Source organism: Alexandromys fortis, unplaced genomic scaffold (assembly GCF_014885135.2).
Source record: "Alexandromys fortis isolate MF-2015 unplaced genomic scaffold, M_Fortis_MF-2015_v1.1 scaffold_165, whole genome shotgun sequence".
Lineage (NCBI taxonomy): Eukaryota > Metazoa > Chordata > Mammalia > Rodentia > Cricetidae > Alexandromys > Alexandromys fortis.
In genome coordinates, this window is record NW_026068038.1 from 2,316,872 (window position 1) to 2,339,207 (window position 22,336).

Genomic DNA, 22,336 nt, shown 5'->3' on the forward strand with positions numbered 1-22,336 from the left:
GCTGTGGTCTCATCTCTAAGTCCCATCTTCACAGCCTGTTGAGTTTGCTAAGGATTGGTTAGCTCCCCAGGATTTGAGTCATCAGTGAAAGTGTGTGCAGAAAGGCAGTAGTGTGACTTTGAGTGCCTTTGAGTGTCTTTTGGATACAGGCCATGCTAGTATCCAACCGATGTGTGGCATTGGTCTGCCATTCGGGCAGGGGTCTTGAGATATACTGAGAGCACTAGTTTGACCAGAGAGCCAGAGAAGAGTTTGGTCAGTGTGAGCTGGTAGCTGTGTGGAGAGACAGGTGGGAGACCTCTTCTCAGAAGGGATTGGACACTGTGCTGTGGACCCAGCTTAGAATGGCCATCAAAGACTGCAAACTAAGAGGAGGAAGAGGAGTTGTCAGGAAGTATGTATGGGTCAGGATGAGTCAGGGAAGCCTGGCAGGAGATCTTGGGAGACTTGGTGGGGCCTGTTCAGAGTGCTCCCCAGCTCAGTGCTCCTTCCTGTCCATGGGGGTGGTGACTGTTGTTTTCTGGGGGAGCTGCTGTTATCTATTATGAAAAAAATGAGTTCTTGGCTTGCGGTTTCCTGCATGGGTTTCTCCTTGGACTTGAGATTACTTTAGCAGTGGTAGTGTCCTCCTTCCTTTGTGACTGGTAATGAAATATGCCACCCACTGAGGGGCAGCTCCATTTGTTCCCTCTAGTCTGTTGCCTTTCCCACAGCTCCTAGCAGGCTCTTGTGTCGGTTCACTGTGTGAGAGCTGGGTAGCTGCTTTTATGGTTTTCAGAGTCAGCAATGGAGTTCTGGAGGGTGGAAAGGCCACTAGCAATGATGTGAGCTTCCTGGCTCTGCTACTGGGTGAGCATGCTGGGGCACCTTCCACAGCTTGGTGCAGGTGTGCCCTTGACCTTAGCCTTCCTGTGAACTAAGTAAGTGCTTCACTCCTTGGGCGACAGGTGACCCACACTGCGGCGACTGGAAGCTTCTGTTCCTGTTCTTCTGAGGGCTTCTGGTTTCTTTGTTTTTTTTTTTTTTGTTTGTTTGTTTTTGTTTTGTTTTGTTTTGTTTGTTTTGTTTTGAGACAGGGTTTCTCTGTGTAGTTTTGGAGCCTGTCTTGGAACTTGCTATGTAGACCAGGCTGACCTCAAACTCAGAGAAATCTGCCTGCCTCTGCCTCCTGAGTGCTGGGATTAAAGGTGTGTGGACTCAGCTAAGGGCTTCTAGTTTTTTTTTTTTTTTAATATTTATTTATTTATTTATTATGTATACAGTGTTCTGTCTGTATGCCTGCAGGCCAGAAGAGGGCACCAGACCCCATTACAGATGGTTGTGAGCCACCATGTGGTTGCTGGGAATTGAACTCAGGACCTTTGGAAGAGCAGGCAATGCTCTTAACCACTGAGCCATCTCTCCAGCCCCAAGGGCTTCTAGTTTTGAGCCAAGTTTCTACTGCCAGACCTCAGGGTAGCCTTCTGAGCAGGGTGGAGCAGCAGGCTTTCCTTGTTTTCAGCTGAGGTTTTCACCTCAGTTGTGATGAAAGTGAATGCATAGGCGGATAGCCAGAAGCTATACTATGAGGCTGGTCTTACTTTCCTGTCCCTAGTTTTTGCTTCTAAATGGTCACAAGGACAATGACATTCTTATTTCATGAAGCTGTCAGATGTGCATCAAATAAGGTAATTGGTCAATAGTGGGTTCTGTGGTGATTGTGACTGGGGCCAGGTAGCTAGTGTGTGCCTTAGTCCTTTACTCATACTTAAAGCTACACGCAGCACCTGTATCAAATACTAACTCCATGTCTGTTTAGGAGACCAGTGCTCCAGCTCACACCTAGATTCCCTTTCGTGAGGGAGGGTGGAAAGTGGTCCCATGTGGTGTTCTCCGCAGTCCAGCCTCCTTCCAGATCACAGATCTGGCTGTCGCTGTTTCCGGATCATGTGCTCACAGAAGAGTCAGGCATTTCCTAATGCCTGATACGTAATATAGCATTTAAAGGTTTTATTTTCATTCTCTCTTGTATTTTGTATCCATAGGAGCAGTTTTAGAGTTTGCGTGGTAACTTAGCTCTCAGATATGATCCAAATTCAGTGGCTTTAATAGTCAAAACAGGAAATTTTCTAACTTAGAATTTTTATTATTATTATAGTTTTAAATTTTTCCTGTTAATCAGTGAAGTTGCATGAACCAGCTACAGAGGTCACTGTTGAAGAGAATGTCTTGTGTCATTCACCACCATTGCTGCCATTGGGTATAAGAAAGGGCCATGGTCTGGAAACATGGTCCAGTGGTAAAGAGCTCTTACTGCTCTTTCAGAAGACCTGAGCTTGGTTTCCAGCTCCCACAATAGTGATTCACAACTGTCTGTAGCTCCAGCTCTAGGAGAGCCAGTGACTCTGACCTCTTTGTGGGCATCTGTATTCAAGTGCACATGCACAGAAACATTTGTGCACATGCATGCATATACATACACTCTTTTTAATTGGCAAAGTCCAAGAAGTAGCAATACAAAAAAAAAGTTGTAAAAAGAAAAAAGGGAGGGGAGTCACATGGGCTAGTGAGATACGGAGCCAGACTTAGAATAGTCTATCGTCTCTATTATGTTTTCTGTGTCTGTGATCTCCTGATTGCTGAGTGTCAGTATCTGCATGCTGCTCAGTGATGCTCCTGGTGTGCTTTGTACACGTAAGGATCAGCAGTCTGGGTCCCAGTGGGTGTGCATGGTGGGCTGTGGGTAGTACTCCAGGGAGTAAGTAGTTGCTGTGCTCACGGAACTTCTGTTCTGGGACACAGCCTGGTAAGAACACAGGAGCAAGCATCTGACAAAGAGCACTGGCCAAATAGCTCCAGATAACTGCTGCTCACTGCACAGATAACCAGTGTTTTCTGAGTTACAGCACAGAGAGAAAAACCAAGTTCCCTGCATTTATAAGGGAGAAGGAGTTACAACATGTTCATGTATTACAATCCAGAGAAGTGATGGGTGTTCTAGAAAGCAGGCATACTGTGCTGAGGGGAGGCTTGGATGAGGAGGGAGGACAGAGTACTGTTGACAGGTCTGGGCAGAGGTGGGTGGGCGGGACTACAGCTCTAGCAGGAGTAATGTGCGAAGTCTCCATTTGATCCCCTAGGCAGTCGGGTGGTGTGTGCTGTCTTGTGAGTTTAGGGGAAGAGAAGTTGGAGGCTCTGGAGCCTGGAGAAATGGAGTCCCCTTGGTGTTGGGGTGAAGTTGGGTTATTTCGTGGCTACATAAATAAGAAGAGTGACAAGTATTTGCGCCTGGCCCTGCAGACCCAGTGACCTGAGTGACTCTTCCCTGTGCAGTTAGATTTTCTGGCTTGAATTCTGGAAGAAAATCAGCCTTCCAGGAGTAGGCCAGCAGGTCAGATGGGTCTCTTTGCAGCACTCAGCTCTCAAGAGGGGAAGCCTAGGTCAAGCCTGCATCTGATAGCTTTTATCTGGGACACGTTCTTTCAGGTCACCTCTTCTATAAATTTGGAATCACGGAATCTGACTGGTATCGGATCAAGCAGAGCATTGACTCCAAGTGCCGTACAGCATGGCGGCGGAAACAGCGAGGCCAGAGCCTGGCGGTCAAGAGCTTCTCCCGGAGGACGCCGTCCTCATCCTCATACAGTGCCTCAGGTATGCTCAGAAGAAGGCTGCCCTGAAGCCTTTGTTCTCATGCAAGAGCTCGACAGCTCTGGCCCCACTCAGTGTGAGGCTTGCTTATTTTCCCCCGTAGGTCCAGCAGGAAGGATTTGTGTGTGACCTTCCTTGTGTTGTCTGGCTACTCATCTCCTGAGTGTCTTACAACCTTAGTAGTAGTTACTGTTGCTTGCCGAGTGGCTGTAGGTGAGGGTGGAGGCCCACATTATGCTCTTGATTCTTAGTCTGAGGTTGTAGACTCAGGCTTGTCCTCAAGATCCCCAAGACAGATTCTCCAAGCTCTGCCCATGGGCCTGTCCTCCTCTCTTCTCTAGTGCTAGGGCTGTGCCCAAGGGCCTCGGGCAGTCTTGGCTCTGGTACTTTGCACTGAGCTCTGTCCTCACCTAAAACAGTCTTTTAGCCTCTTTTTCACAGCTTTCTTGGCGATAGCAGTGCTCCTGAAAGCTGAGTCCTGTTTGGGGTTGGCTCAGGACCCAGAGCAGCAGTGGGCAGGGGCTGGCAGGGCTCCCTCTCAGTACAGGCTTTGTCCAGGGACTTTGTTTTGAAAGCTACAAAGCTGCTTACCTGGAGCCCTCCTTGACCACCTTCCAGAAAGTGCTCTTCCTCCCTTATTTTGGTGGTTATCAGATACTTGGCTCTAGCTGTTGCCAAGGTTCCTAAGATGGCAGCTGTGTGGGCCACACACATTGTTCCCATGTAGAATGAGGAGTTTTGAGTTCTATCCTGGGAACCTGAGGGAGCCTCTAGGCATGGGTGGAATGTGCTTGGTGAAGTTATATCTGGCTGAGGGTGTGTGCGTGTGCATGTGTGTGTACCACGCAGTTGTTGAATGGGTCAAACGCATCTTAAGACTAACTCTTGATTGCTGTCAACCCACATTGGTTGTGGTTTGCTCCTTTCTTACTTGAACAATGGCACCTTCATGGTGGCAGCTCTGGCAGTGGCTTATCAGCTCTTTCTTACTGTGGCTCCCGTGTTATTGTCCATGAGCTCTGCATCCGTATGATAGTTTAAAGTTTAGGAGATTCTGCTTTCATTGGGTTGCAGAATTGGGCACTGGGATGAGCCTTGTTATAGAAAGTTGCTGTGCAGACAGGAAAGCCTAGGTCTGTGGCCCCAAGAGCAAGAAGCTGGCATGCCTGTCCTCAGTCAGCATGCCTCCCAAGGCACAGTTTGGAATGTGAAGCAGCAAGGGGCTTTTGGGTAGTGCACAGCTGAATTAGGAGTCGAGGAGGCAGACTTGTGCTGGGAGAGCCCAAGTAGTGAATCTGGTGAAACTAGAAGTGAGGTTCCAAGTCACACAGAGTCCCCTTGGATTCTTGCTGGTTTCCCATGCCTGCCATGTGTAGCAGCTGGACATCTTAGCCAATGTACCGAAGCTGCCATTGGGTGGAACAGGTGTCCACATGCCCACCAACCAGAGCAAAAAGCCGTGGATACAGGTCCAACTTTTGAGAGAGCTAGAGGGCCGTGGCTGGGCTCTCCCCAGAGTAAAGACAAAACTTTTTTTAAAAAAAGATTTGTTTGTTTGTTTATTTGTGTGTGTGTATGTGTATTGTCTCTTGCCTGCATGTAAGTCTATGCAGCATATGCATGTCTGGTGCTAGAGGGAGGAGGTCAGAAGAGCACATCAGATTGTTGCCAGAGGTTTCTGTCCCACCTGGTCCTGCAGCCGATCAGTCCCAGAGAAACACACAGAGGCTTACATTAATTATAAACTAGTTGGCCTATTAGCCCAGGCTTCTTATTAACTCTTACACCTTACATTAACCCATAATTCTTGTCTGTTAGCCACATGGCTTGGTAGTATCAGCAAGGCATTCTCATCTTGCTACATCTGTATCTGGATGATGACTACAGGCTGACTCTTTGCTCTTCCCAGAATTCTCCTGTTCTTGTCACCCCACTTATACTTTCTGCCTGGCTACTGGCCAATCAGCATTCTTTTAAAACAATACAAGACTACTTCCCCACGGCATCAGATCCCCTGAAACTGGGAATTATGGATAGTTGGGAGCCACCATGTGGGTGCTGGAACTGAACCCAGGTCCTCTGAAAGAGCAGCCAGCACTCTTAGCTGCTGAGCCATCCCTCCAACCATGTAAAGCCAGAACTTAAAGACAACCTGAGAAGATTTCACTGGGCCCACAGGTATCAGCACTTTAATAGGAAGACAAAATCCAGACACCTAATCTGGGAACATTTACAAGATCTCGGATACGGTACCAAGAAACAGGAAAATGTGACCTATGACCAAAACAGAAAGCAAACAAAACCCAGATCCAGCTAACCAACCAACCAACCAACCAACCAACCAACCAACCAACCAACAAACAAAAAACCTAGTGTCTAAGGAGACCCAGTCTGGAATTAACAGCCCATGTCACTAAAATGTTGTTAAAGTTGTGCTCAAGGGCTTCAAAGAGGAACAGAAATGTAGCAGCAAGGAAAGAAATGAGTTTCAAAAAATGGTCAAGCAGAGTTAGAGAGGAAACATGAAGGAGCAGTTGCTAGGTATTCATGCCGTTGAAACTGGCTGTTTAGTTAGGACTTGAAAGGAATTACAGTCAAGTAGAGCTTATTAGACAGGTTCCCAGTGAGCCAGGTCTCACCCTGAATCTGACACAGTGTGATGTCATGGCCTGTATTGCCAACTTAGTGACGAGCACAGGGTGGGTGGAAAGAGACAGTTCTGTAGCAGTACACGTGCTCAGAGAGCCTGCCAGGTACATGTGCAGTCCAGAAAAGTGAGCCTGGAGGCCCCACGGCTGCATTCAGATGCATGCTGAGCCCTGGTACCCGTGCCGCTGGACAGGGCACTGTCCGCATTGCCTCAGCCACCGCAGTGATGGTCTGACCCATGGCCACAGGGCAGTGTGAAGGCTGTCAGAAGTCAATGTGTGTGGTGACAGTGGAACTTGAGCAGAAGGATGAGACACTCCAACCGTCAGTGTTTGATAGTGTACATGAAGGAGCTGAGGAGTGGTGGCATTGGTGAGTTGGACTGCCTTCAGAGGTGTGGGCACCAAGAGATTGGCATAGAAAAAGCAGGTCGGGGCTCCATTCATACATATCCCAGCCATTAGAGCATTCCCTGCACAGGTGCCCAGGTTGTCAGGTGGAGGTGTGCTGTTTTGGAATCATGTGCTAATTCAGGTAGAGTGGAGTGGCTTGAAGCTCCACATTTCTAACCCGCAGCCACCGGCACCCCCTTTGCTGGCAAGCCTGATTGAGACTCAGCGCATGTGCCTGTTTCTGTGGCTCCTGCTCCTGTCACTGTCAGGCTTACTTACTCGTTAGTGGTTGGGCTCTTCTAGTTACTTGTATTTCTTTCTACTGCTCGACAGTGGCTTAGCATGATGATATTTATATTCCGTTTTTCTAATTTTTAATTTTTTTCTTTTTCACCGGTGGCTATTTTCTTTACTACCTATTGCTGCTCCGTTTATGAGCATATTAGCGTTTCTCTAAGATGCTGTGAATGCTGGCTTCTTGTGTGGGCAGCCAGCCACTGTGGAGTGTATTAAGTGCCCCAAATCTGGGCAGGTCCCCAGGAATGTCATGTTTGAGAAGCCCTGGCAGCTGTCAGTGCCCCCCTCCCAGGGTGACTGACTGTTGGGGAATGGACATGCCCTGTAGTATGTGTGCTGGTCTGACCGAGGCATCGTTCCCAGAAGGCTCTGCCAGGTGGCTGTTCTTTGTTCTGCTTGACCTGTGGTCTCTGTCCTTCTGCCAGTGGACATCGTTAGAGTGAGAGCAGTGCCAGCCCTGTGCTGTGCTCTTTGTGTTTGGAGTAGAAAAGAACCTGTGGCTCGGAGGATGCTGTTCATGGGGATGGGGGTGTGTGAGGCATGGGTAATTGTAACCTTTTTCCCGTGGCTTTGGGGCGAGCTCAGAGCTGCCTCTGATATAGTAGATATAGTTTCAGGCCGTGACTGGTTTGGCCATTGCTTTCAGAAGAGAGCCTGGGTTTCGGCTCTTCTGGCCACTCAGCATCCATGGGGTCTTGTGACAGTGCCCTGCTTTGTAAACTGATGAGACATCTGTCTGTCCTTACTTACACGCCACATTCTTGGCCTAGATCTGATTAAACAGGGTGGGTGGTTAGGAAAGGGACTTCTGGAATCTTCGTCATTGTTCTGTCTGCATCTGCTGTTGGCTTAGCAAAGCTATTCTGGTCTTCAAGGCTATTTTGGTGATGGTAAAATGTAATTAAGCCAGAATCCTGTTAATTTGGAATTGGTATTGATTCCAGCTGGGTTGCCTTGTTACCTTAGACTTGTTAGTGGAGAGACAAGGGACCACCACACAATACTGCAAAATAATTTCTTTTTTTTCCTTAAAATATTTATGTAGATAAGTTTTCATCTTTTATTTCATTTTGTTTACTTTGTATGTGTATTTTCACGTGCATGCCCCGTGTGTGTGTGTGTGTGTGTGTGTGTGTGTGTGTGTGTGTGTCGGGTAGGTGTGGTAATGAGAGCACATGTGGCTTGCACGTGAGCGGAGGGCAGAGAACATCTTGCCAGAATAGGTTCGCTCCTTCTGTTTGGATTTTGAGGATCAAACTCAGGTTAGCAGTCTTGGTGACAGGTGCCTACTGAGCCTTCTCACTGGCCCTGTATGAGTTTTATGCCAAGGATAGCGTGGTCGTTTGAATGAGAATGGCCCCCATAGGCGCCTGTATTTGAATGCTTGGTTCCTAGTTGGTCTACAGTTTTGGGAAGGATTAAAAGTCGTGGCCTTGTTGGAGGAGATGGGTCAGTTGGGGTGGGCTTTGAGGTTTTTAAAGCTCATGCCAGGCTCAGTCTCTTTCTCTCTGACTTGTGTTTGTGGATCAGATGTAAGCTCTTATCTACTGCTCCAATGTCTTGCTTGCCTGCTTGCCTTGCTCCCTGATGGTCATAGACTCATCTTCTGAAACTGCAAGCAAGCCCCCAATTAAATGTTTTCTCTTACTAGTTGCTTTAGTTATGGTGGCTCTTCAGCAATAGAAAAGTAACCAAGACAGCTAGCTAGTTTGTTTGGTGGTGCTAGGGCTGAGCCCCTGGACCTCATGCATGCCAGGCTGCTGTGCTACCATTGAGCTGTGTCTTCATTCCTTGTTTGTTTGTTTGTTTGTTTGTTTGTTTATTGAGACAAGGCCTTGCAGCATAGTCCAGGTTGACTTCCAGCTTGTGACCCTCCTCCTCAGCCTCTCGAATGCTGGGCTCACGGGTATGCCAGTATGCCCAGTTTATTTAATTTAAAAGCTAGTTTATTTGATGATGGGTTAGGCCCTTTCAGTTTGGATACAAACCACAGAGTCCATTTCATGTTAGTTTCTGAAAATCAGCACGGTGTGAACTTCACTGTGCTGGACGTGTGAAGCAGCATCTGTGTAGTAGCCAGTAGGTTAGAGTGGCAGAGGACCAGCTCTTCCATCTTCTGCCCGTACATGTGTGTGAATCCACAGGTTTAATTGGTGTCATGGTGCTTTTAAAATCACATGGCAGTCTGATGCTGCTGTGGAAAGGACGCTGAGCTTTTCTTTAGAGTCTGCTTCGCATCCTTTGTAATGTCAGTCCACTTTCTTAAGGCTCAGGGCATTACACTGTTTGCCCAGCAGGCTTGTTCTGACCAATTACCACAAACCTCTGCCGTGGAACTGCATAATATACATTGAAAAAAAAAATCTAAGCCCTAATATCCTGTTTCAGGAAATTCTGCTTTTGGTCTCATTACAGTTGGAGCTGAGGTGTGCTCAGTGTCTGAACACACGTGTAGCATGCCGGACGTCTTAGAAACAGTCTCCAGTACTGGAAGAAAAGTCATTAGAGTTTGTATTACAATTAAAATAGCATACCATATATCAAACCAAATGTGCTTTACTTTAATTAACATAAGAAATAAAATGTGTTGTAGATGCAATTTGATTGAAGCATAGTCCTGTGGTCATATCTGTGGACAGACCTGCAGTAGGTCAGTAGTTTGTTTAGGTGTTTGCAGGAAAAAGTTTGTTACAACAGTGTCATTGAATCTTAGCAATGCTTGCCTCAGCTACAAACTCAGTTCCCCCTGACTTGCTGTTGACATCTCTGCAGAGCAGAGATGTGCTGACCCGAGTCTAGGAACAAGGTCCATTCCCTCTTCAGGAACTGAGGGAGGGAGACATTCGGGAGCCAAGATGACTGCGTGTCACTCTGTATGTGGTACCTAAGGGTCCTAACTAACACCTGCTCCTGTGTTCCACAGAGACCATGATGGGTACCCCTCCACCTGCCAATGAGCTGCAGCAGTCCCAGCCCCAGGCTCTACACTACGCGCTGGCCAATGCACAGCAAGTGCAGATCCACCAGATTGGAGAGGATGGACAGGTGCAAGTAGTACGTACCTTCTCACTCAGGTGTCTGGGGCGGTGGGGGGAGGAGGCTGAGGGAGTGTTGTTGGCACGGGGAGAAAGCAGGCAGATAGTTTGAGGTGAAAGTGTTTCATTTAGAGAAGTAGCCTGACAACCTTGCACGTGGCTGTTGGCTGCTGCGGAGCAACCTAGTGACAGAAATCCCTGCAGGACATTCACTAGCTCCTGTGGTTCATCTCAGTGAAGAGGCAGGCCTCAGTCAGGGTGCTCTGTTCTGAGCCATAGGCAGCACAAAGGCTAGGCAGAGTTTTCTGCATACTCTGAGCACACAGTAGGGAGCAGCAGAACAGGAAGTATGCACCTCAGAAACTGCTGGAGAGCAAGGAGCTCTATGGGCAGCTCTGGGATCACTCTGGTATTTTTGTCCATTGGCTGTGGGGCTATTTTAAAGGAAATGTAGTGACTGTAAGTGGTGGGTTTCACGGGCTTGTTGATCTGTGTAACTGACTAGATATCAACAGGAACTGCCATCTGGTCAGTGGGGAAGTCTGGGAGAGCACTGGGAATAGATCCCTTTGGCATGTGTGCACAGTGAAGCAGAAGCAGCTCAATACCTGCAGCAGGTTCTTTGCTGCAAGACCTTGATTGAGCTAAGAGAGGATTTAAAAAATAAAGAGTTAGTTTTAGTTAATGTGCATGCGTGTGTGTGTGTGTGTGGGGGATTTGTGCATGTGAGTGTCAACGGAGGCCAGAAGAGGGCTTCAGATGCCCTGGAGCTGGAGTTGTGGGGTATTGTGAGCCACCCCACAGGTGCTGGGAGCTAAACTCAGAGTTTCTGCAAGAGCAAGTGCTCTTGAGCTATCTCTCCAACTCCACATAGGATTTTGATAGAAGTCAGACCCTAGACTTGGAGCAACATGTGTTACTGTTTACACGAAGTGTTTCCACTTCAGTGCAGTGCTCACAAGTGACCCCTCCCACCTGCCATCCTTACCAGCTTTCCCCCAGTGACCCCCCACATTCTTAGTTTTTAAGTAACATTTAAAGTTCAGCAGATCACATAAATCATGTGATGAACATTTCCCTAAGAGACTGTGGGATGAGCTCAGGTTGTGCACACATTGCACCAAGCTGGCCAGCCCTGCCCTCTCTTGGGCTGAGAGCAGATAGGCATGAAGTCAGCAGAGGGTGCTTGTTGTTTCCTTTGGTTTGTTTTTCTCTGATGCTTCTTGGTGTCTTCTCTTGCTGCGGATCCCACAGGGTCACCTCCACATTGCCCAGGTGCCTCAAGGAGAGCAGGTGCAGATCACACAGGACAGTGAGGTGAGTCGGGTGTCACCCTGTGAGGTCAGAAGGCCACACAATCATGTGCTCAGTGTGTGGACCCAGTGCCATTCCAGCAGAGCCTGGGGAGCGCTCTAGGAGAGAGTCTGTCTGCCTCAGTGGGGTGGCTGGGATGTCTTTCACAATTGATGATGATATGAAATGCGACCTGTAAGAGACTCTGGAGGCCCAGAGTGGTGGGAATAGCTCCTGCCTTTTGTGGGCCATGCTGCGCTCCTGTGTACATGCCTTGTGAATCTACAGTTGTTTAAAATAAAAAGGAAAAATAAAGACATTTTTATTTGTGAGTCAGAGTTGGGAACAGACTTAAACTTTTGTGCTTTTAATACAAGAAAAAAAAAGATTCAGCTTATAATACTTGGTTTATTTTCATGGGTTTTATTGCTAAAAGGGGTTGGGTTTTTGTAGACTTAGTTATATCTGAATAGTTGTTATTTCTGAATAGTGTAGGGAAATTCTCACTCTGTCTCCTTTTTTTACTTTGCAGGGCAATCTGCAGATCCATCACGTTGGCCAGGATGGACAGGTAAGTGCTCACCTGTCCCCATCCACACCTTCTCACCATGTCCTGCACACAGTCTGTGTTCCTTAGCATGAGACACTGGTGTGAGGGTGGGAGAGGGCTTGCGTCCAGCAGGAGGCAGCTGCGGTGAAGTGTCCAGGAGTACGTGCAGGTGGACTCTGGCCCGCACTTGCGCTTTGTGGGCTCTCACATTAGCTTTTGCACCAGAGAAGAAACTCCCGCCAAGTTCATTGCTTTCTGCAACTTTCCCTGAAAGTCTGATGACATTTGCACAGGTAGGACAAGGTAGGCTTGGTTCTTCTGAGAATAAGGAGAGCTTATACCTGGAAGGACTTCTGTGCTTAGTGAAATGTCCCAGGCTGTGGGTGCCCAGGGGGGAATGCTACAGGGAAGCTGGTGGTGGCAGAGGGGATTTGTACTTCTGTGGGGTTTTTGTGGGGTTTTTGGGAAGGTTATAGTTTCCACTCTGGGTCCCTATGAATAGTCAGGACGTGTTCCTGTTTGTATAATACAGCTTAAGAAGTTGTGGAGACACACAAAACTCACTCGTCATACAAGGTTCTGCTCCTTGTTTTGTAAGACTAGCATTTCTGTGCTGGAAGACCCATGTGTCTTCCCTGTGCTAAAGAGAACCCTGTTCATTGCTGCCAAGCTTGTGCAGTTGGGAGCAAGTGGCAGAAGCTGGTTCTCATAGCCTTCCTCTTGAGGAGTTTTCAGCCTTGTAGATGGTTCCTCTCTGCTCTTTATGATGTTGTGCTTTGTGTTTGTTTTGTTGGTGGTTCTCCATGGGAAGATCTCACCTTTTCATAGACAAGGAAAGAAAAGCCTGTTACCTCAGTTTCTTACTGTTTCTATCATGAATCAAGTTCCACCTGGAATTGAAAAAAAAATACAGGGGGCTTTTCACAGTGTATGATGCTTGTGCCTGATGGTAGGCAGAAGTGCCTGCCTGATCCTTGGCCTCTCCACCTAACCTGAGGGCAGAGAGCCCAGTGTCTAACTCCAGGCATGGCAGCTTAGATCACAGCCACAGGCTTCTAGTCAGGGGCAGTGAGGCTGCCAAGGCAGACACCTGGTTCTACCTCTGTCCCCAGTGTCTCAAAAGCCAGTCACTGCTGCCAGCCAGGATTTACTTCCCACTCTGCTCTAAGCAACCTCCCAGCAAGAAGCTGCAATGATGATCACTTCTCACACTGAGAAATAACTTGTACATCTGATTCTTTCCACGTGTGAACCCCATACTTTCTTCCCATTCCCTGCTTCCCAGTGTCACTGTATCCGGGACCACACATCAGAGGGCACTGCTGGCATCCTCTTCTCTCCTGGAGGCAGCTTGCCTTCTGGTGGGAACCTACAGCTGTGCTCATGAAGCAGCTGTCTTCTGCAGGCCCATTCACGTGGTCTTTGCTTCCCACTTGCTGAGATTCTGTCCTTATTTCGTCATCTGGCCGTTTCTCGAGTCTGTTCAGTAACCTTACTCAGAATGGCGTCAGTTATGGTTCAGAAGGCACAAATGCTCCATTTACCTTGATATCCTCAGTGGAGCTAAGGTCACCAGACCTGTGCTTGGGACAGTTAGCCCTGTCACCTGTCCTCTTCCTGGGCCCACAAGAGGATTGAGCCTGTGGCTCTGGATCCTTTATTCCAAGTTGGTCTTAGGTTTTCCTTCATTCTGGTGTAAATGCTGGAATGTTTTCCTGAAACCTGACTGCATGTGCTGCCTGTAGGTGTGTGGAAAGGGTGTTACTAGGACATCATCCTCAGTTGTAAAAGCTCTGGAAGATATTTTATGACTTTTTACTTATTTATTCATTTATTTATTTATTTATTTATTTAATTTTTGTCGTTGTTGTTGTTGTTGAGACAAGGTTTCTTCTTTTAGCTCTGGCTGTACTACAGACTAGCTCCTCAAGGCAGCATGGGCGCCACTATAGCTTCAGTAGTATTCACTTTCTTCTCTACCCTCTCCACATTGGCTCCTGAATACTGGTCCTGACACATCGCACTCTGTGAACCACTGTGTGATAGATGACTCCTGTTGTCAGCTTAGCCTAGTCGCCTAAGATATTCCAGTTTTTCAGACAAACAACATTTGTGCTGTAATATCAATATGTTTTCTTCATCTTGATAAGTCAGAAGATAATTCTTGAATTATACTAGAACCCTGTTTAAACATTATTGGGGCTGGCTAAGAGCACTTGCTGCTTTGCAGTGTTCCCAGCTTCTGTGTCATGTGGCTGGCTCACAATTACCAGTAACTGCGTCACTGGGGGATCTGATGTCCTCTTCTGGCCTCTGGGCACCTGTATTCATATGTTCATACTCACGTACAGATACATAGGCCTACACATGATTTTTAAAGACTAAAAAGGAACTTTATAAAAACTTGCATATGTGGGTCTAGAGAGATGGCTCAGCAGTTAAGAGGACTTAGCTGTTCTTCCAGAGGTCTTGAGTTCAGTTCCCAGCAACCACGTGGTGGCTCACAACCATCTCTAGTGAGATCTATCAGATCCTCTTCTGGTGTGTAGGCATACATGCAGATAGACCACTTGCATTCTTTTTTTTTTTTTTTTTTTTTTTTGTTGTTGTTTTTGTTTTTGTTTTTTTGAGACAGGGTTTCTCTGTGGCTTTGGAGCCTGTCCTGGAACTAGCTCTTGTAGACCAGGCTGGTCTCGAACTCACAGAGATCCACCTGCCTCTGCCTCCCGAGTGCTGGGATTAAAGGTTCCAAAGCTACAGAGAAACCCTGAAAAACCAATAAATAAATAAATAAACTTTCAGTAACTTTTTTTTTTTTTTTAAAGAAATAACACAATCTCCAAACATTCTGATAGGATAGCAAATGTGGTATGTGGGAGATCCTAAGCCCAGAAGTCCCAATTGCTGCCTCCCAGCACACCACTTGCATTCTTAATAAGTAAATCTTTAAAAAACAAAACCCCTCAAACTGTGTTCCAGGCCTGGTGGCACAGGCCTCTCTGATTACAGGTAGTCAGGAGTACTGCCAGTGGCTTCGTTCTAGGTGATCCTCGAACTTGTGAACATCTCTGAAGTGCCCGCCTCCAGCTGAGCAAACTCCATGTCCTCTGGAGCTGAGCATCCCCTGCAGTATGGGGGTGGCTGGATGCTTCCAGACAAAAGCTTGCTGTGTAAATTGGACAGACAGATGTAATCAGAGTTTTCTTTGGGCCGCCATCTCACAAATAATGACATGGAGACTTGTTAATATGAAAGCTCAACCTTAGCTTAGGTTTACCCCACTAGAGCTTATAACTTAAATTAACCCATTTATGCTGCTCTACCTTCCATCATGTGACGTTACCTGTCTTCCATCTTGCACCTCCTGTTTCCTCTCCATGTCTCTTGGCTTCTCCCAGGGCCTAGGTCCATCTTCTCTTTGTCTCTCTTTTCTCTGGTTGGATGCCCCACCTCTACCTCCTGCCTAGCTGTTGGCCATTCAGCTTTTTATGACACCAATCACAGCAATACATCTTCACACAGAGTAAAAACATCCCACAACAGACAGACTTCTGGCCAAGTGTGCCAAAGACAGAGACCTGTTGTTGAGCTGTACTTGGGCAGGGAAAAGGAAGTTTCAGGCCCGAATGTTACTTTGGGCTCTTGTTTTCACCCCTGGCAACTTTCTTGGTACTGTGTCCTACAGCTTGTGACACCAAAGAGCCTTTGAAGTCAGGCAGAGTCCCATGAGAAACTGGGCACAGTCTGTGGCTGGGAAGTATGTTGTGACATGTTTGAAAAGATAACTTGGAGGAATGCTCACTCATATTTATGGTCTCAGCCTCTGGTCACTAGAACCGAGGCTTTCAAGGGGCTGTGTTATTTGTATAAGGTGATGTGGATTCATAATAATCCCAAAGATACCCAAGGGCAGGCCACACTGCTGCTGCCCCCGTTCCCACCTCCATCCCACATTCCATTCTCTTAAGGGACTCCAGTCAGCCCAGGCGAAGGGCAACTCTGGAATCACAGCATCACTTTTGATTGATTTTTATCATTTTTAGTACAGTTTCTGCTTTTTCTGTTTTTGAAAAGGTTTTAGTTTTTTATAAGACAGAATTTCTCTGTGCATATAGCTCCTGCTGTCCTGGAACTAGCGCTAGTAGACCAGGCTGGCCTCAAACTGACAGATCAGCCTGCCTCTGCCTCCGAGTGCTGGGATTAAAGCTGTGCGCCACCACCGCCCGGACAACACACTTTCAGGATCTTAGCACTGGAAACAGGCTCCACTCCATTCTTTTCAGCCTTTTCCTTGTGAGGAGTGCGGCCTGCACTAGTGTTGCAGGTTAGCGCTTACACAGGCGCATGTGCTCACGTCTTCTCTAATTCCGATTTAGAACATTTAGGTCATCTCCAAAAAGGAGAAAAAAATCTTGTTTGATCCTAGGGTGTGGTACCTCCCTACCCACAGGGTGACAGCCTCAAAGGGGAAAACAGTGGTAATGTGGGCACACTTTTATTCCACCCTAAAGCTGACAGTCCACAAGCCAGGGCCTCTCTGTATATATGAATTCTTTCTTTCTTTCTATCTATCTATCTATCTATCTATCTATCTATCTATCTATCTATCTATCTATCTATCTAGAAACTGGGGCCGGGCAGCGATGACATACGCCTTTAATCCCAGCACTCGGGAGGCAAAGGTAGGTGGATCTTTGAGTTGGAGGCCAGCCTGGTCTACAGAGTGAGTTCCAGGACAGCCAGAGCTAAACAGTGAAACCCTGTCTCAAAAAACCAAAAGAATAAGAAAATAAGAAAGAGAAAGAGAGAGAGAAAGAAAGAAAGAAAGAGAGAGAGAGAGAGGGGGAGGGAAGAAGGAAGAAACTGGACACTGCAGTATTGCCCTTGTTAGGAAAGTGCCCTACCACTGAGTTATATACTTTGAAGTATGCAACTGGCTCTTTTTCAGTTTTGGTTTTGTTTTGTTTATTTGAGACAAGGTTTCATTATGTAATTCTGGTTGGCCTGAAACTCATAGAGATCCGTCTACCCCTGCCTCTCAAATGTTAGGATTAACGTTGTTTTTCATTTTGAGACAGGATCTCAGTAAGTTGCACAGGCTGGCCCTGAATTCATTCTCTAGCCCAGGACTTGATTTAACATGTAGTCCAGGAAGATCTTCCTCGCCCAATCTCTTGAGTAGTTGGGGTTGTGTGTGTGTGTGTGTGTGTGTGTGTGTGTGTGTGCCTGCACCAGCAAGTCTGGTTATCCATGGATTTCCAGTTGAAAACGGAGGTCATAGTGATGTGCCTAATAAGAGCATGGGGTCCTCGAGAGGAAAGAGAGGTAGCAGTTTCACAAAAGCAATGAGTACTGAATTCCCACAAGGCAAGGGGTAGAGCCAGTGACCGCTGGGCTGGCCTGGTACCTGCGTGCCATATGGTGAGCTGGAGCAGGTCAGCTCCCAAACACTGGTTCTTGTAGTACCATCTTGTTTAGGGGTGATTCAGAGAGGCCCCTAATCTGAGCTCTCAACGGGCCACTCCAGAGAGCTGGGGAGCATGCTGTGGGGAAAGGCTAGCCATCAGTAGGTGTCCTAGCTCTAAGGCTGTTTTCTTTCATAACAAATGCTGAAGGAGAGGGAATTTGGTGTGAATGTTTCCCACTTTGGGGGTGGCCGCCATCTGCTGTGCCATCATTCCCCTTGCTCTTTTCTAATGAACCTGTCACAGGCAAGTGGTGGTTCCAGCCATGGAGCACAGCAGGCTGGGACACTGCCTTAAAGGCCTCCTCTGTTCATTTGGTTTTATTGGTCCTATGAACTTGGGCAAATGAGTCTGCGTAGGGCTGTGTTTCCTAACATGCAGAATGCAGCTCGGAATAACAAACAAGGTAACATCTGTGCTAAGCACCCAGAGTCCTGGGTGGCGCCAGCCTAGGTAGCCCCAAGTGTTACTGAGCTGGGGCCCCAAGCTCCCCGACTGCTTCTCACACAATCCTGTTCTAGTGTCTTTCCTGTCCTAGGCATCTTGATTCTTTTGTTTTTGTTAGGCTGAAGGACAGGGAGGGCTGTGAGATCCTCTGACATTTGAGATACTCCACATACACTTCAGAAAAAGCCACTATATATAGTCTTAGGCTTTGACTTGCTCCCACAGCAGGGCGCTCTTCCTGTGTGTTTTCATGCGGCTCCCTCCAGCTCCAAGACCCCTTATTCACAGAGGCACCCATTCCTCTCGCCCACTCTTTTGGCACTTTTATCTGCCAGCCTTGGACAGGAAGGAAGAGTGCACATGGCTTCCTCAGTGGGTGACTCTATAACTTGAACTCTTATCTCTGGAATGGGTCATTTCTGTCGTGTGCAAATCCAGGGAGGAAGGCAGCAAGATTCACATCTGATGAGAGGCCCTATCTCAGTGAAGTGAGACAGAGAGCCACGGAGGAGAACATGTGATGCTCTCCTCTGGCCTCACTGTGTGTGTGCCACCACCCTCTCCCATGCAAACACATGCATGCAGTACACACACACACACACACACACACACACACACACACACACACACAGGAACTCAAGGACATGTGTTTGGTAGAATTCCCCTAGAGGACTTAAAGGATCCGTAGCTAAGCATGTACAAATGCCTTTAATCCCAGCACCCTCTTGTCCATGTTTTAAGACCAGGCAGACCTACACGACTGTGCTACTAATACTAAGTTTATATCAACTTGATGCTAGCTAGAATCATCATAAGATCAGGCTGTAGACAAGCCTGTAAGGCATTTTCTTAATTAGTGATTTTTGGGGGAGGGCCCAGCCCATTGTGGGTGGTGCTGCCCTTGGACTAGTAGTCCTGCGTTCTGTAAGAAAGCAGGCTGAGCAAGCCAGAGGAAGCAAACCAGTAGCAGCACCCCTCCATGGCCTCTGCATCAGCTCCTGCATCCAGGTTCCATCCCTGTTTGAGTTCCTGTCCTGATTTCCTTCAGCGATGTACTGCAGTGTGGAAGTGTAAGCCAAGTAAACCCTTCCTCCCCAATTTGTTTTTGATTGTGGTGTTTCATCACAGCAATAGTACCCTTAACTAGAACAGAGACCAGAAAATTATTATTAGCTGAGGGGATGGCTCACTTGGTAAAGTGCTTGCCACACAAACATGAGGACCTAGGTTCCAACCCTCGGCATCCACATAAAAAAGCCTGGTGTGGCAGTGTACATCTGTGATTCCAGCCCTGGGGAGGCAGATAACTGGAGCTTACTGGCCAGTTGGGCTTGCTGAATTAACAGTTCCCAGACTCAATGAGAGATCTCACCTCAGTATAGTAAGGTGGAGAACAAGTCACATTGATCTTTGGCTGGTAAATGTGTGTGAATGTAGGCAAGCATGTATGCACATGCGTGAGCACACAACATACAACATGCTCACAACACACACACACACACACGGAAGAGGGGCAGCAGTGCAGAATAAGTTGACTTTTGTCATAGGAATGTCTCATATATCTGGAAAGTTTGTGGATGGTTGCAGTCTGGGCAGTCAGTGATTGGATAGTTGTCCTTTAGCGCTTCATTGTTCTTCTGGAGAAAGCCACCCTTTGAGGTGGGGAAAGACCCTTGTCTGGATGGAGAAAGTGAGTAAGAGAAACAAGTTGAGGCTTCTTGGGCTTTTTCTGCAGTTGTGGGCAGGCTGGCCACACACTAATCAACACGAGTGAGTGTCTGACCCTGGCACAAGTGTTTCCCTTTGTTTTAGTTTGGTTTTGCCTCCTAGTAGATTCTCGGTGGGACTTAGTTTCATATGTAGATACTGCTGAAAGATCCTGGGGCTTCTTGCATGATTTTAGGGTTTGCACCAGTTTTGCATTATCTCAGTTGGGTTTTAAGTAGAGCTTCAGTATTGGCAGTGGATGGAGGAAAACCAGATGCTGTGTGCTCCAAAGGACAATGCTCCCTGTTCTGAGTGCCCTGCTCTGAACTCGAGCCCTCTGCCACATTTCCATATGTCTGAAAAGTTACTGCTTCAAAAATGTGTTAGGGGAGCCGCTACCAGTGAAGCTGAGAGTATAGCACATGCTTGCTCCCTGGCCTGTCTCTGGCCTGTCTGTGCTGTCCCTTGAGAAGTCCACTAGAGGTTGGCTGCATGGAAGTGATGGGTCTGTCTGTTGGCCTGGGTGCCAGCTCTGACTTCATTGCAGTCAGACACCTCCACATTCCAGAGCCTGTTCGGAGAACTTGCAGATCAGGGCTCTGGTCCAGCAAAGTGAGCAGGAAGAGTGAAGGACCCGAAAGTTCATTATTGGGAGAAGAGTGGAAATGTGCCGTGTGCCATGCCGTGGTGACCTGCCTTGCTGCCTGTCAGACTCTTGCCTACCACAGCAAGGGTTCCTCAGAACAGACTGAGTCTTCAGTCTTCTTGAGCAGCCAAAATGTACCTTGGGCACCCAACAAAAGCTCATCTTTGCTATCCTGCAGCTGGGAGTTGACTTTCAGTTCTCATTCATCATTAAATTAACCATTAACATTAAAGCCAAACCTCCAGCTGCACTGCCCTCTTGAAGCACTGCCAGGACATGCCAGAGACCAGGTCACTGTTGATCAGGGGCACAGCAGTCCTTCCTGTGCTCACTGCAGTACACCCACGCTACTCTGCACAGCGCTGTGACGGGGTGGGGGTGGGGGTGGGGGCTCTAAGCAGGGCTGAACACATGCACCACGCATTTCCAACACTGTAGTAGGTACCTGCTGGGTGCTCGAGTCACCACTACTGTGTCGGGCACAGAGCAAGGGTTCTGCTGTTGTTGGGACCTTCCTCAGCCTCCTTTGTAAGGAGAGATGCCAGATGTCATTTTCCCTGCCCTGGCTGCTAGCTCAGGCTACAGTGTTTCAAAGAAGCTCTTGGGATGAACACGCCATGCTCAGTCCTCATGGCTGTCACCCTTTACCCGGAGTAGCATTTCCGGTGGAACCATACTTGGGTTGTTGTGGTCTCATATAGCTCTCTGGCTGACATCCAACTCCCTTAAAGTAGTCAAGGCTGGCTTTGAACTCCTGATCTCCTGCTTCTCCCTGCTGAGTGCTAGGATTATTAGCCATCATGCTAATAATGCTGAAAGGTGCTTGTTTTGGTAACTGCCTGGAACGTGCCTTGGAGCTTTCCCTCTTTTGGTGCTGGAGGCAGGTGCATGTCTGCTCCTGTTGCTGAATGAGAACTGGTCACTAGAATGATAAGTTCTGAGTGTGAACTAGAGACACACAGGAGCAGGCCTAAGAAACATGGCCAGAACTGGACAGTTCAGTTATGACCAGGCCTTCCCAGGCAAGTGCCCTCCCTGTGAGCATGGTGATGGCACCCTTGACACAATCTTGGTCTTCGAGTTTCTTCTTCACAGCAGCCAGCCAAGGTGACAGCTCACCAGTTCTTCCCCACAATTGAAACAGACATGGTCAGATCCTATAGCCAGGGTCCAGTCCTACCGCTTCTCACTGGGAGACAGTTTGCAAGTCAGGCCTGGTAGCTCTAGTCTTTGAAAGCCATAACTGTCTAAACTTTTTCCAGATGAGAATCCTGCTTCCTTTAATTGGTTGATTGATGAAGTTACACCTTTGTCTTAATATTGTGAATTCATGTTTTCTTACAGTACAGCACCTCAGATTTGACCAGCCTCTTGTTTCATATAGAAGGTGGTTTTATTGGCAGTGCTGGCAGGACAGCACTGTTGGGGTGCTGAGCAGGGAAGGTGCTGCTTTGTTGCAGTGAACACAGGCAGAGCCTTCTGGAAACAGGTTCCATAATTAAAAGCAGCTACAGTTACCTTAGACTCACTATGGAGGAATTTGTAAAAGTGTAACATGATGGGGAAACTGGTTATGTTATAACTCCTGACTTGGGGTTTCAAGGGTGGCCTGGCTTCTGAGTTCCCAGGCAGCCACAGTGTGCTAGCACCTTCCCCTTTTCCTACCTCTTCCCCACAAGGTGGGGTCTGTGGCTTGACAAGTCACTGCCAAGCCTATAGCCCCCATTCTGATCTCTTCCAGTCGTGGGGCCTGTGCCAGAATCCCATTCCTGTCAGCGGTGACTCAGTGGCCCAGGCTAATCCCTCCCAGCTTTGGCCTCTGGGAGGAGACACACTTGATCTGCCTGCTGGAAATGAGATGATCCAGGTTTGTAAGTGTTTCTTGTTGGGAGATATGGGTGGCCTGACTAATGTTTTCCAGGGACCATGAGAAGAAGGGTCAGGTTAGAGCCCTGGAGAGCAGGCGGGGCCTGCTTACCACAGGTATCTGGCCCTTTGAGAACCTACAGCAAGTTAGACAGTGCCACACACTATGAGCCCGGGTTTGCAGAGGCTGCCGCATAACTGTTATTGCCCATGCCTACAGAGGCCTGAGGATAAGAACTTGTTTTGGTAGCCAGAGACACCATAGGGGAGGGACATGTTAGGGGTTTAGCAGAGCTGATGAGGTGTCTGTGAACAGGTAAATGCCTTATATGCACATGCTTGCGTGTGCACATCACGTG

At 47.8% G+C, this 22,336-nt stretch overlaps 1 protein-coding gene across 12 annotated transcripts in view; it reads left to right on the forward strand.

The window, feature by feature from the left end:
* The window catches only part of Banp (BTG3 associated nuclear protein), a 75,067-nt gene that overhangs the window by 47,288 nt on the left and 5,443 nt on the right, over positions 1–22,336 (forward strand). For 4 of the 12 annotated variants that reach the window (XM_050165223.1, XM_050165226.1, XM_050165228.1 and 1 more), the window contains 5 exons: positions 3,466–3,633; positions 9,892–10,022; positions 11,249–11,320; positions 11,829–11,867; positions 21,853–21,978. In XM_050165223.1, the coding sequence (XP_050021180.1) occupies positions 3,466–3,633; positions 9,892–10,022; positions 11,249–11,320; positions 11,829–11,867; positions 21,853–21,978 (536 nt within the window). The remainder of the gene's footprint in view (positions 1–3,465; positions 3,634–9,891; positions 10,023–11,248; positions 11,321–11,828; positions 11,868–21,852; positions 21,979–22,336) is intronic. The other 8 variants (XM_050165225.1, XM_050165227.1, XM_050165233.1 and 5 more) reach the window with 3 other exon arrangements.